This window comes from Hemiscyllium ocellatum, chromosome 7 (genome assembly GCF_020745735.1).
Source record: "Hemiscyllium ocellatum isolate sHemOce1 chromosome 7, sHemOce1.pat.X.cur, whole genome shotgun sequence".
NCBI lineage: Eukaryota > Metazoa > Chordata > Chondrichthyes > Orectolobiformes > Hemiscylliidae > Hemiscyllium > Hemiscyllium ocellatum.
Window position 1 is genome coordinate 61,832,568 of NC_083407.1, and position 13,842 is coordinate 61,846,409.

General features: G+C 40.8%; 1 protein-coding gene across 4 annotated transcripts in view; it reads left to right on the forward strand.

Annotated features, from left to right (window-relative positions):
• The window catches only part of tlk1a (tousled-like kinase 1a), a 131,103-nt gene extending 122,376 nt beyond the window's left edge, over positions 1–8,727 (forward strand). For all 4 annotated transcript variants that reach the window (XM_060827262.1, XM_060827266.1, XM_060827264.1 and 1 more), the window contains 3 exons: positions 6,734–6,845; positions 6,937–7,044; positions 7,170–8,727. In XM_060827262.1, the coding sequence (XP_060683245.1) occupies positions 6,734–6,845; positions 6,937–7,044; positions 7,170–7,346 (397 nt within the window). In that variant the 3' untranslated portion in view covers positions 7,347–8,727. The remainder of the gene's footprint in view (positions 1–6,733; positions 6,846–6,936; positions 7,045–7,169) is intronic.
• Positions 8,728–13,842: the final 5,115 nt, after the last annotated feature.

Consider the following 13,842-nt stretch of genomic DNA (forward strand, 5'->3'; position numbering starts at 1 on the left):
TAATGCATTTGGGAAAAGCAGACTAGGCATAGGAATGCACAATAAATGACAGGACAGAGGGGCCTTTGAATGCATGTTTACAGATGCTCAAGGTAGCAGGACTGGTAGATGCAGTGAAGATGATGGTGGACTTACAGGATACTTTTATTAGCTGATGTACAAAATACAACTGCAGAGTAATAAATCTAGAATATTATAAAACAGCAGTTCAGCCACAAATAAACTACCATGTATAGTTCAGTTGCCACATTAAGGACAGGATGTGGTTCTGTTCGCGACAATACAGAGATTCAGAAACATGTTGGCAGGGCTGGAGAATTTTAACTAGGAACAAAGATTGGGTTAGGTCGATATTGTTCTCTTTGGAACAAAGGAGGCTGAGAGGGCTAAATCTCGTGATTGGATCTAATTCTCTTCGAGATATCCAAAACTAGGTGGCATAGATTTGAAATCGAAGGATTAGGGGAGAGTTGAGGAATAATGTTTTTATTCTGAAGGTAATGGAAGTCTGGAACTCTGCCTAAAAGAGTTGTAGAGACAATAAATTCTTCATATTAAAATAAAGTATACTGATATTTACTTGAGGTGCTGTAATCACTAAGGCTATGGACCAAGAGCAGCAAAATTAGATTAAGGTGGAATTTTGGATGGGCGTAGACAAAATTCGTTGACTAAGGCCCTTTTTAAAAAAAATTATTCATGAGGCTGGCCAGCATTTATTGCCCATCCATAATTGCCCTTGAGAAGGTGGTGGTGAGCTGCCACTTTGACCGTTGTAGCCCTCCTGCTGTGAGTTGACCCACAATGCCCTCAGGGAGGGAATTCCAGGGTTTTGGCCCAGCAACAATGAAGTAATGGTGACGTATTTCCAAGTCAGGATGGTGAGTGACTTGGTGGGGAACTTGAAAATGGTGGTGTTCTCAGATTATTGCTGCCCTTGTTCTTCGAGATGCAAATGGTCGTGGGTTTGAAAGATGCTGTCTAAGCATCTCTGTTGAATTTCTGCAGTGCATTTTGTAGATAGTAGATTAGATTAGATTACTTACAGTGTGGAAACAGGCCCTTCGGCCCAACAAGTCCACACCGACCCGCTGAAGCGCAACCCACCCATACCCCTACATTTGCCCCTTACCTAACACTGCGGGCAATTTAGCATGGCCAATTCACCTGACCCACACATCTTTTGGACTGCTGCAACGGAGTGTCGGTGGTGGAGGGAGTAAATGCTTGAGGATATAGTGCCAATCAAATGGGCTACTTTGTCTTGGATGGTATCAAACTGTTGCTGGGGGGCTGCACTCATCCAGGCAAGTGGGGAGTATTCCATCACACTCCTGACTTGAACCTTTTAGATGGTGGACAGGTTTTGAGGAGTCAGGAGATGTTACTGCTGTGTAGTACTCCTAGCCTCTGACCTGCTCTTGTAGCAACTGTGTTTATGTGGTGAGTCCAGTTGAGTTTCTGGTCAATGATAGTCCCCAGGATGTTGACAGTGGGGTATTCAGTGATGGTAACACCATTGAATGTGAAGGGGCAGTGGTTAGATTGTCTCTATTTGATGATGGTCATATCCTGGCATTTGTGTGGTACAAATGTTGCTTGCCACTTATCATCCTATGCCTGGATATTGTCCAGATAATGTTGCATTTGGACATGGACTGCTTCAATATTTGAGGAGGAGAAAGTGAGGACTGCAGATGCTGGAGATCAGAGCTGAAAGTGTCACTGGAAAAGCGCAGCAGGTCAGGTAGCATCCAAGGAGCAGGAGAATCGACGTTTCGGGCATGAGCCCTTCTTCAGCATTCACCCCAAGAAGGGCTCATGCCAGAAATGTCGATTCTCCTGCTCCTTGGATGCTGCCTGACCTGCTGCACTTTTCCAGCAACACATTTTCAGCTCAATATTTGAGGAGTCAGGAATGGAGCTGAATATGGTGCATTCATCGACAAGCATCCCCACTTTTGGCCTGATGTTGAGGGAAGGTCATTCGTGAAACAGCTGAAGATGTTGGGCCTAGGACACTACCCTGAGGAACTTGTGCAGAGATGTCCGGGTGCTGAGATGACTAACCACCAACAACCACGACCATCTTCCTGTGTGTCAGGTATGACTCCAACCACTGAAGAGATTGGCTGAAGACTGGTATCTGTAATGCTGGGGATGACTGGAGAAGGCAAAGATGGATCATCTACTCAGCACTTCTGGCTGAAGATTGTTTTAAAAACTTCAACATTTTCTTTTATACTGATGTGCTGGAGTCTTCCATCATTGAGGATGGGCATATTTGTGGAACCACCTCCGGTGAGTTTTTTTTAATAGTCCATCACCATTCGTGGCAGGATTTGACAGGACTGCCGAGCTTAGATCTGATCCGTTGGTTGTGGGAACGCTTAGCTCTGTCTATCATTTGCTGTTTGGAATGCAAGTAGTCCTGTTTGGTGGCTTCACCAGGTTGACACCTCATCTTGAGCCAAGCCTGGTGTTGCTCCTGACATGCTCTCCTGCATTTTCCTTTGAACCAGGGTTGATCCCCTGCTTGATGGTAGTGGGTTGAGTGGGGAATATGCCAGGCCATGAGGTTACGGATTGTGCTGGAGTACAGTTCTGCTGCCACTGATGGCCCATATTGCCTCATGGATGCCCAGTCTTGAGATGCTAGATCTGTTCAAAGTCTGTCCCGTTTAGCATGGTGATAGTGCTATACAACACGATGAAGGTTATTCTCATTGCAAAGGCGGGACTTTGTCTCCACGAGGCCTGTACAGTTGTTGTTCTTACTATGCTGTCATGGACAGATGCATCTGCAGCTGGCCAGTTGGTAAAGATTAGGTCAAGTATGTTTTTTCTTGTTGGCTCCCATACTACCTTCTGCAAACCCATCAAGCAGCTACGTCCTTTAGGACCCTACCAGCTCGATCAGTAGTACTGCTGCCAAGCCATTCTTGGTCGTCGACATTGAAATCCCCTGTCCAGAGTACATCTTGTGCCCTTGCCATCTTCAGTGCTTCCTCCAAATGTTGTTCAACATGAAAGAGTATCAATTCAATAGCTGAGGGAGGATGGTACGTAGTAATCAGCAGGAGGTTTCCTTGCCCGTGTTTAACCTAAAGCCATGAGACTTCATGGGGGCTGAAGTCAATGTTGAGGATAACCCCTAGGGTAACTCCCTCCCGACCGTATACCATTCCACTGTGCTTGGATTTGGCAGTGGAGGAGGCACATGACTTGCATGCCCTTGGTGGAGTGGGAGGGGGAGTTGAAGTGGTTGGCCACAGGGTTATGGGGTTGTTTGTGTGTGTGTGTGTGTGTGTGTGTGTGTGTGTGTGTCTGTGCCTGTGTCTGTGTCTGTGTGTCCCTGAGATATTCCCTAAAACATTCTGTAAGTTGGCGTCCTGTCTCCCCAGTGGAGAGGAGACCACATTGAGAGCAATGGACACAGTTGATGAGGTGTTTGGATGTGCAGGAAAACTGTGGCAGATGTGAAAGGATCTTGGGGCCTTGGATGGAGGTGAGGGGGAGGTGTGGGCGCAGGTTTTAGACCACTTGCGGCTACAAGGGAAGGTGCCAGGAGTGGAGGGTGGGTTAGTAGGGGTGTGTGACCTAGCAAGGGAGTCACGGAGTCACCGTAGATAGGAGTGAGGAGGGAAATATATTTCTAGTAGTGGAGTCTGATTGTAGTTGGTGGAAATGGCGCAGGATAATGAGTCATATCTGGAGATTGGTGGGGTGGAAGGCGAAGACTGGGAAGGTCTATCCTTGTTGCGGATTGAGGGCTGAGATTCAAGGAGGGGAGATGTACTTGAGGGCATTGTTGATCATGTGGGAGGAAATTGTGGTCTTTGACATTGGAGGCTATCTGGGATGTTATGGAGTGGAATTGGTTTCCCTGGGAGCAGATATGGCGAAGGAGTTGGGAGTAAGGGACTGCGTTTTTACATGAAGGGGGTATGGGAGGGACTGTAGTCCATGTAGCTGTGGGAGTCGGTGTATTGAAATTGATATCTTTGTTGAATCGGTCGCCAGAGGTGGAGACGGATTGGTCAAGGAAGGGGAGGAAGATGTCCAAGTTGGTGCAGGTGAACGTAAGGTCAGGGTGTGAGGTGTTAGTAAAATTGATGAACTGTTCAACCTCCTCGTGGGAGCACGAGGTGGCGCCGAAACAGTCTCAGTGCATTGGCGGAAGCGGTAGGGGATAGTGCCAGTGTAACTGCAGAAGATGGACTGTTCCATGTATCTGAGGAAGACACTGACTACCCCTTTGGTCTGAAGGAAGTAGGAGACAGCTCTCCCAGTTTTGGCAGTAGCCCCCAGATGTTTGTAGGTAGGACTTTGCAGGGTTGTTTCTGCTGTTGTCTTTTCCAATGTCAGGTCAATGCTAGTTGATCAATCTAGTTTCATTTCTTTGAGACTTTGTAGTGATTGGTACAACTGAATGGCTTGTTACGTTATTTCAGAGAGCAATTGCATTGCTGTGGTTCTGGAGTTACATGTAGATCAGACCAGGTGAGGATGGCAGATTTTCCTTCCCTGAAGGAAGGATATTAGTGAACCTGATGGGTTTTTTGACAATCGACAATTATTCCATGGTCATCAGCAGATTCTTAATTGTTTCTTGAATTCAAATTCCACCCTTTGTTGTAGTGGGATTTGAACCCAGGTCCCTAGATTGGTACCTGGGTCTCTGAGTCTCGTGATAATGCCACTAGGCTATCGCCTTCTGCCCTGTAAATTTCTGTGCTGCTGTTTCAAGGAATTTATTCTTAATGTGCAATGAAGATGTCTTCATTTTGGAGTATTGGAGGAAACGGTGGGGGGAGTGTACAAATGCCATTGATAGTGGTGTAACCCGAGTGTAGGACTTTCTGACTCTCCAAGTACGCAGTAGTGCATGTACTGAGATTAAATCTTTCAGAATTAACAAACCATCCAGCTGCACGAGTGAACATAAAAGATATCAGTGTGCTGAAAGGAAGAGGTAGTTTACCCCGCTGTCTTAGTCGACAATCTATTCTCCTCCAATGCCACCATGTTAGAAATGAGTTGTTATTTATCCCATTTGTTTGTTCTAATTGTCTGTTATGTTTATCCTCACAATCATCATCATCATCATCATCACTCTTTTTTTTAAGTTAGTCGGTTGACTGCGAAGAGTTTCGGGATTTTTTTTATAGATATGTGTGTGTTTATACATACGCACACACATTTGTTACACAAGTGCAAGCTCATTTTTACTTATCCAGATGTGAAGAGACACTTGGACCACATCTTGGGAGAGTAATCTGCCATCTGTAATGTACCCTAAGCATCAATACTGTTCTTCATCTGAACCATCAATAGAAAAAACTTTATGAACATACAGCATCCATGTCAAACTTTTCATTACGTATGCAAACCTAGAATTCTTAATTTGCCGATATAATTGCATCAACAATTGACATTCTGGGAATGGCCTCTCTCTACCCACAGGGGATAACATTCCAAGACCTACCGCGGAAGCCCAACCCCACAGACAGGTGCGGACAAATTCTTGGTCCCTGGTTCTGGAACGTTTCCTATGATATGTTTGGGCCACCGTAATCTGTGGGCAACTGAAACCACAGAACTGGACCCAAAGATACGTGGGTTGCCCTGTACTTGAAGATCACCGTGTTTTGATGTGTGTTTGTGATCAAAGCCAGTCTGATGAATGTATTATGTGAACCAACTTCAAAGTGAAGTTGAATCTGTCCTGCCTAGATAGAGTGCTTTAACAAAATTACCACCACTCCATTTTGTCCCAGTGGAGCATCTCATTTTTCACATGTATCTGAATGAAGCTACCAATTTAATACAACATTAAAAATAAAGTTGGAGACTCTCCCAAATTAAGTTCATTTAGGAATGTTATAATCCGTTATAATGGTGGTTTGAGACTCCATCTGACTGAGCAAACCCAAGTTCAGAGAGCTAAAATTGAGGCTGATGCAACCCAGTTGAACTAGCACCAATATGCTGAGACCTGAGCGTAAATTTTTAATGCCGATTTACCCAAAACCAGACTCCTTCACAAAACTGGTCACAATCCCAGACTAAATTTAATGAGTGGTAGGTTTCTCATGTTTGCAGGAATGTTCAGCTTGAGCTCATTTTGTTTCAGGCACTTAGTACTCTTATTTAGGAAGTATTAATATTAACAGATATTTGATTTTCACAGAAAATGACTACTTAATGAGACTTAAAAATGGTTCAGTGTTTTTGAAAATTATTTTCAGTGATTCTAAAAATGTTTACAGGTGGAGACTAGATACTTGTTAAAACTCTTTTGTGATGAAGCTTTTCATAATACATGGAAAAGTATACAATTGTATTCTCATTTTCTAATCTTTTTATTCAGTCATGGAATGTAGGTGTCGCTAAATGATCAGCATATCCCTAATTATCCTTAAGAAGGTTGTGGTATGCTGCCATCTTGAATTGAAGCAGTCCACACTGCACTCAATCACCTAAGATTTTATATTTGAGATCATGCAAATACATTTTTCTCTCTTTGATTATAATCTAACTGGTACACTTGTCACATTGGTCCAACAGACCCCCGTTTTATTTAATTAGTTGTGCAATGCATTTAATTAAATAGTTTTACAATGAAGTACAGCATTTGTTAAACCGTAACTTGGTTTAAATTTCTCTTCTCAAGGATAATTTTTGTATGGATGAACTGTATGCTGATGGTTGCATTTTTTAACTTTGACAGGTATTTGCCTCCCGAGTGCTTTGTTGTAGGAAAAGAACCACCTAAAATTTCCAACAAAGTGGATGTCTGGTCTGTAGGTGTTATCTTCTTCCAATGTCTGTATGGTCGTAAGGTGAGAGTTTTCATTTTGTATGCCAATAGGTGTGTTTATTTCTCGCTCTTTTGGGGAAGAAGTTATCTAATGTGAAGTCTTGTTTTTTCAGCCATTTGGCCACAATCAGTCACAGCAAGACATCTTACAGGAGAACACAATATTAAAAGCTACTGAAGTCCAGTTTCCTGTTAAACCAGTTGTTAGCAATGAAGCAAAGGTAGTTGTTCCAAGTATTTTTATGTAACCTTGTTAGAAGATGATGGGTGATATTTTTTTAAATTGCTAATTTAACTAATTGTCAAGACGCATGTTGCATAATGTCTAATGTTTCTGTCGTTCTAGGCTTTCATTAGGCGCTGTTTAGCCTACCGTAAAGAAGATCGGTTTGATGTCCATCTGCTGGCTAATGATGCCTACCTTCTCCCCCATATGCGCCGGTCCAATTCTTCAGGAAACCTTCATATGCCTGGACCAGCCACAATTCCTGTTTCACCCATGTCAAGCATAGTTTCTTACTAAGATTTACTTTAGTCACATTAACAATTCTTGTAGAACTTGTTTCAAGGTTGATCTGCAGTTGGATGTCACAACTTGTGGCCGGCCAGGTGACATGAGATAAAAGAGGGAGGCGGTGAAACGATTGAAAGGCACCAATTGTTGAATCATTTGATTTATTTCAAATAGAGTTTGAACCATGGACAACAATCAGCTGCACTTGTTACAAAATTACTGTAGACCATAAAGCTCAGTACTCCCATTAGGCAGCCTTTGTGTTCAGAACTGTTCATCCTCTCCTGCTTTTTTGGGAACACTGTATATAGTAGCCTAATGAGTCACTTTGGGACTATTTTTTAATATAATACTGATTTTGTTTAAAATAAGGCCAGAACAAATGATTTTAGCACAAAGAAATACAACAACCCACCCAATTAAAATTATGTAAAGAGAGATTGTAGTAGCCCTCAAAATCTGACAATGCACAAAACCATTTGCATATTGAAGCTACTATGAACAGCTGGTGTATTTAAAGGTCAAACTGTAGAATGTACTGTGCAGGACAATAGTAAGATAGCATTGTTTTATATTGTTGTAAATGATTTCATTATACTTGTTCTTAAGTTACAACAGTTTGATTCTGTACAGGCTGTATTATAATCTGGCTTTATTTGTTTGGTTTTCTTAATGGGAACTATTATTCTAATAATGGAGCTTTTGCCATTGCTGCTAGGTTGCATTGGTGTTTTTGTTATAACATTGCCTTCATACATTATCCACAAACTGAAGTGTCTAAAGGCTTAATTTGCGTTAAATAAAACCATTTTAAGCAAGTTTTGTAGTTTTGAGGAATAGGACATTTTACTAATAAGCCCTGACCTGTTTGACAAAATAATTCAACTGGTTTTCAACTATTTTAAAGAAAAATGAAAATGCAAGTGAGATCACATGTTTGCAGGATTATTGATTTATTCTGTGTAGGTAATATGATGTGAAACATTAAATTCTGAACAATTGCCTTGTGCTGTACAAATTACAACCATTTTCAGTAACACAAAATCTTGCTGTTTAGTACAATTTACTGCTTGTTTTAACATCCATACTATAGAATACCTGTATGTAATTAGTACACTTGGAAACAAAACAAAATTGGTTCATCTAGGCTTTGTTAATGTTGTATAATTAAGCTGTTGCCTGTGTTGCTGTTTGTTGAAAGCGACTGTTTTCACTGTAAATAAAATGTTATCTGTCAATAAAAAGGTGCTGCTGATACTGTAGAGAGTGTAGCCAAAACTAGTAATAAACATTCAAAATTATATTTCAATCAGGTAGCTTTGTCAAAGAAAATGTATATTTTAAGCATCATGCACACAATTAAAAATATCTCAATCTGTTCTGGAAAAACAATATGCTTAGCGTTCTACAAATTATTATTATGATGATAAAGTACATGGTCTCAATTTCTAGTTTCTGTTGAGCCTCAAAATACGACAGATCCGTTTTTCCTCCACTTTTACTCATAACTCCATTTTTACTTCTAAGTTGGAATAAGGCCATCAGTCTTTCTGGTTTAGATTAGATCATAGTTAGAAAAAGTTCTGTTATTTTATAAAATAATGTATTTACTGTTGAGTCAGCCAGTCCCTTTTTTTTAAATATAATGCTTGACTTTGATATACACAGCAGTGATAACCCTCAACAAAAATAAACAAAATAATGTTCTTATTAGAATAAACCAATAAAACTGACAAAAATTTCTTTCAGGATATATGAAAACAACCTGAGCAACTGCAATCTCTAGGAAACCAAAAATGCATAAAAGGGCTGAAACATGCTACTGACAATTATTAAATACTGCTGATACTGAAAATTTGAAATCAAGAAAATACTGGAAATAATATGATCAGGCAGTATCTATAGAGAGCAAAAAAAGTTTTAAATTTATCTATCATCTGAACTGGAAGTTAGAAATGTAAGCAATTACAGAGGAGGGAAACGGGAGAACAAAGGGAAGGAAGAGGGTAAGTCAATGACAGTGATTTCCTTTGCTCAGAGGAAACTCGAAGGTTGATATCTCAACCTTCAATTCTGCACTTCACAACCTTCCAAACTTAGTTAAACAATTTGAAATCTTAACAACTATTCCTATATTTTAGAACTGCAGCTGCTGGCAAGGATTTTGTTACCGTTTATAGCTCTTCTAGATCCATCTTTTGTTTCTTGTCCCTTTATCACCCCCACCCTCACCCGCATTGTTTGTAACTTAGTTGCTGAATATTAGAGGCCAGTTGGGTATTTTAGGATTCTGATCTGCCATCATGATAACCTTGGAAAGGCCCAAGGAAGCTAATTAGATAGGTTAGTGGCAGACAAGAACTCCCTCATATTTCCACATCCACCCAAATTGTGCCTTTCTATGCAGAACTCAGTCTTGCTGCTCTGTTGAGGTGCTCAAGTGGTCATTTAATGATTGACTTCAGAGCCAATTCTGGTCCTGGCTGTAATTATCTCTGCTTTCAAGGAATCAAATAGGGGGTGACCTACCTGACTGATTAAACCAGTGCTGTGACTGCCTGTCAGGAGTAAAAGTCTCCCTTGATCCACACTAATTTGTGCACAATCACAGTGTTATCACCTGTTCTCATTTCCCAGAGATCTGGCATAATAGTAATGTCACTGGACTGGAACCCTCGTCTAACCTTCTGGGGACATGAGTTCAAACAAAATATGAACTCAAAATCTGGAAATGAAAGCTGGCCTAACTGTGATCATGTACCGACTGCTGATTGTCATTTTTTTAAAAATCTGGTTCACTAATGCCATTAGGGAATATTTTATATTCTCATCTAGTCTGGCCTACATAGGAGTCTGGACCCTCAACAATGTGATTTTAACTGCTTGGTTGACAATAAATGCTGGTTTAGCCAATGACACCCGCATCTCACCCCTGAATTTTAAAAAAAATCTTCAGAATCTGCTTCCATCGCCCCACACCAGCCCAGTCACAAAACACTTAGCTTGATGATTTTATTTGAGTTAGCTATTGCTGAAGAACAAACAATGTCCTTCAAGGAGCTGACAACTATGTGACTTCGCACCCTCCGGTTGGTGGCAGCCCTCGCTCAGTGAGATTTCTAGCCGTGGGCTCTTGATTTCAAAGGAAGGCCTGTTAGTGTCCTCTAAACCACCATTTAGTAGAAGAAATGGCAGCCTTTGCTTTGAAGAGGCAACTTGTGTGTCTCATTGTCTTTTAAGAAAACAAGATACCTGATAGATTCATCAGAATATAAACACGGGGCAGAAGTTTCTCTATCATCCCTCAATTTGTAGTTATGCCCCCTCGTACAAGCTGACGTCACTATCCTTTCTTTAGCAAATATGGATATCCTTCTGAACTTCCATACTTTGAGGTATCCTATCAATCTTTAAAGCTCAACATCTTAATTACCTCAAAAAATATTAGCATGAACTACAAACTAGGTATTAACAAGTACAAAATGACACTGGCCTTTGGATAATTGGATGAAGCTTGTACTGTGTAAAAAAAATATAAAAACCAGAAAACATTTAACAGACAGAAAATGCTAATTATATGTATACGCGCACACGCACAGATAATTAGCATTCATTTTGTACTTGTTAATACCTAGTTTGTAGTTCATGCTAATATTTTTTGAGGTAATTAAGATGTTGAGCTTTAAAGATTGATAGGATACCTCAAAGTATGGAAGTTCAGAAGGATATCCATATTTGCTAAAGAAAGGATAGTGACATCAGCTTGTACGAGGGGGCATAACTACAAATTGAGGGGTGATAGATTTAAGACAGATGTCAAAGGCAGGTTCTTTACACAGAGAATGGTAAGGGCATGGAACACCCTACCTGCTAATGTAGTCAACTCAGCCACATTAGGGAGATTTAAACAATCCTTAGATAAGCACGTGGATGATTTTGGGATAGTGTAGGGGGACGAGCTGAGAATAGTTCTATTGTCCTATGTTATAAGGTAAAGCTACAAAATAACACTTGGGTTTACTAAGCTGGAGAAATGGAAAGATGATAAGTTTCCTTGCAGAAACAGCAAGCTAGAGAGATGTTTTGTTTTGGGACTTAGAGCTAAGTTTCTTTAAAACCATTCAGTAAATCCTAGAAAATTTTAAAAACACAAACCCACATGATCAAAAAGGAAAATGTAAAGGATGGGTAATGAAGAATTAATTACAGAATAACTCTTAGCAAGTTATCATGGAAATGTATGAAGCTTATGAAGGCTCTTGCAATTTATCTGGGTTTGTGCAAGAGAAGTTTTAGGTGTGGTTTGGAATTCGTGGTTTGCAGTTTACTTTGTTTTGTTTTATTAAACCTATTTTCTAATCAACCTGTTCAGAGATGTATATGGCAGTTGAACAGATCTGTGCCTTAAGCAGAGTAAAGCTGTACCTTCTCTACATCATTTGACCTCCTGTTATCCAATGGTAAACAACTTGTGTTCACTAAAGGTCAGCACCTCAATGTGTTTTGGGTATGATGAACTGTTGTTTTGTTTTTACCTCCATGCCCATTTCAGTGGGTAGGAGTCCTCTCCTTTCTCCAGAAACAGTCATACTTCCTCTTCCCTCAGATTATGACCCCACCACTGAACATCAAGCTGTTGTTTCCAGGGCAGTCGTTGACTTCTCTGGAGATCTTCCCTCCACAGCCTCTGCCCCATAGTCACCCAACCCCACACAGTGCACTTCTATCTTCTTTCTAAAATCTACAAACAAAATTGTCCTGGCAGACCCGTTGTTCCAGCCTGTCCCTGCTCTACTTAACTAATTTCTTCCTATCTTGTCTTCATCTTTCTCCCCTTGTTCAGTCATTTCCCACTTACATTTGTAATTGTCTACATCAGCACCACAAATTCTAGTTTCCTAGCCCCAGCTGCCTCCTCTTCACTCTGAATGGACAATTGTAAACACCCCCATCAGTTTCCATTCACCACCACCTTCCTCGCCTGGCTGAGCTGCTTGTCACCTCAAGTTATTTCTTCTGTAAATCTTCTCACTCTTATCCATGTAAAAGGTGCCCGGCTAGTGTACCTGCATGAGTACACGTTATGGTGTCTCTTTGTGTGGTGTATAGAACATTCCTTGTTCCAGTTTTACTTTGAACCCTCCAACTCTTTCTCCTTTTATGTTGATGACTGCATTGGTGTTGCTTTTGGAAATACTAGTCAGCTATGTTTCCAATTTCCATTCTTCTCTCACCTTTACTTGATCTATCTCTGACTCTTACCTTCTCTTCCTTGACCTTTCTGTTTCCATTTCTGAAGGTCGACACCACTATCCAGGAGAAACTCCTACTCCATTATCCTGCTTCCTGTAAGGATTCCATTCCATTCTCCCAATTTCTTCATTTCTCTATTTTGATGATGCTACCTTCCACAGTGCTTCTGATATATCTTACTATTTATTTTCAACCCAGGTTTGCTCTTCATTACTCCCTAGTCAAGATTAACAGGGTCCATGGAATCACCTGACTCATTTACATCTCTGCCTTGCCTTGCCAGAACAATTATAGAGTTCCTCTTATCCCAGTTTTCCACTCCAACAGCCTTGAAACTGCCTGATTTGGTAGAAGAAGTGGTATTTTCTCGAACCATTCTCTCTACTTCTCTGTTAATCCAAACTTTTCACATCCCTCTGCAATGACAAATTTCCATACAATTGCTCCTTTCCAATCACTGATCAGGACCCAAACACAACTTTTCACAGGAAGCTTGTACTGCTTTCAATCTTGTCTACTGTGCTCATTGCTCACAATCTAGTCTCCTGTACATTGGTGAGATTGGGTGACTGTTTTGCAGAACACCTTCATTGTCTCCAATGAAGTGTCCAATGGATGATTCATCTCTGCTTCCTCCCGAGGACCCCAACATCAAGATGCCTTTCTTCAGCCAATTCAATTCACTCCGTGATAGAAAGAAAAGATACAGTTAAAGCTATGGCTTCAAAAACATGCTAACTATCACCGAAGATTTGTGCTTCCGAACTAGCTGTACCCCTAACCAAACTTCCAGTACAGTTACAACGGTGGCATATGCCCGACAATGTGTAAGTTTAACCAAGTATGTCCTGTCCACAGGAAAAAAAAAGATAAATTCCACTTGGCCAGTCAGCATACCATCGATTGATTCTCAATTGTTAGTAAAGTGATGTCATTAACATTGCTATAAAGCTGTACTTACCCAACAGTAACATGCTCACCAACACTTCGGTCAGATTCCACTAATATCACTAGGTTCTAGTCCTTATTAGAGCTTCGGTGCTAACATAGATATAAAGGTTGATTTCAAGAAATGAGATCAGATTGTTGCCCTTGACATCAACATTGTATTTGATTGATTATGAAATCAAGTGGCCCTAGCAAAATTGAAGACATTGTGAATCAGAGGCAAGGAATTGTTCACTAGTTGGAGGCATATCTAACACAAAGGAGTTGGTTGTGGTTGAGGATAATCACCTCAGCCCAAGGGCAT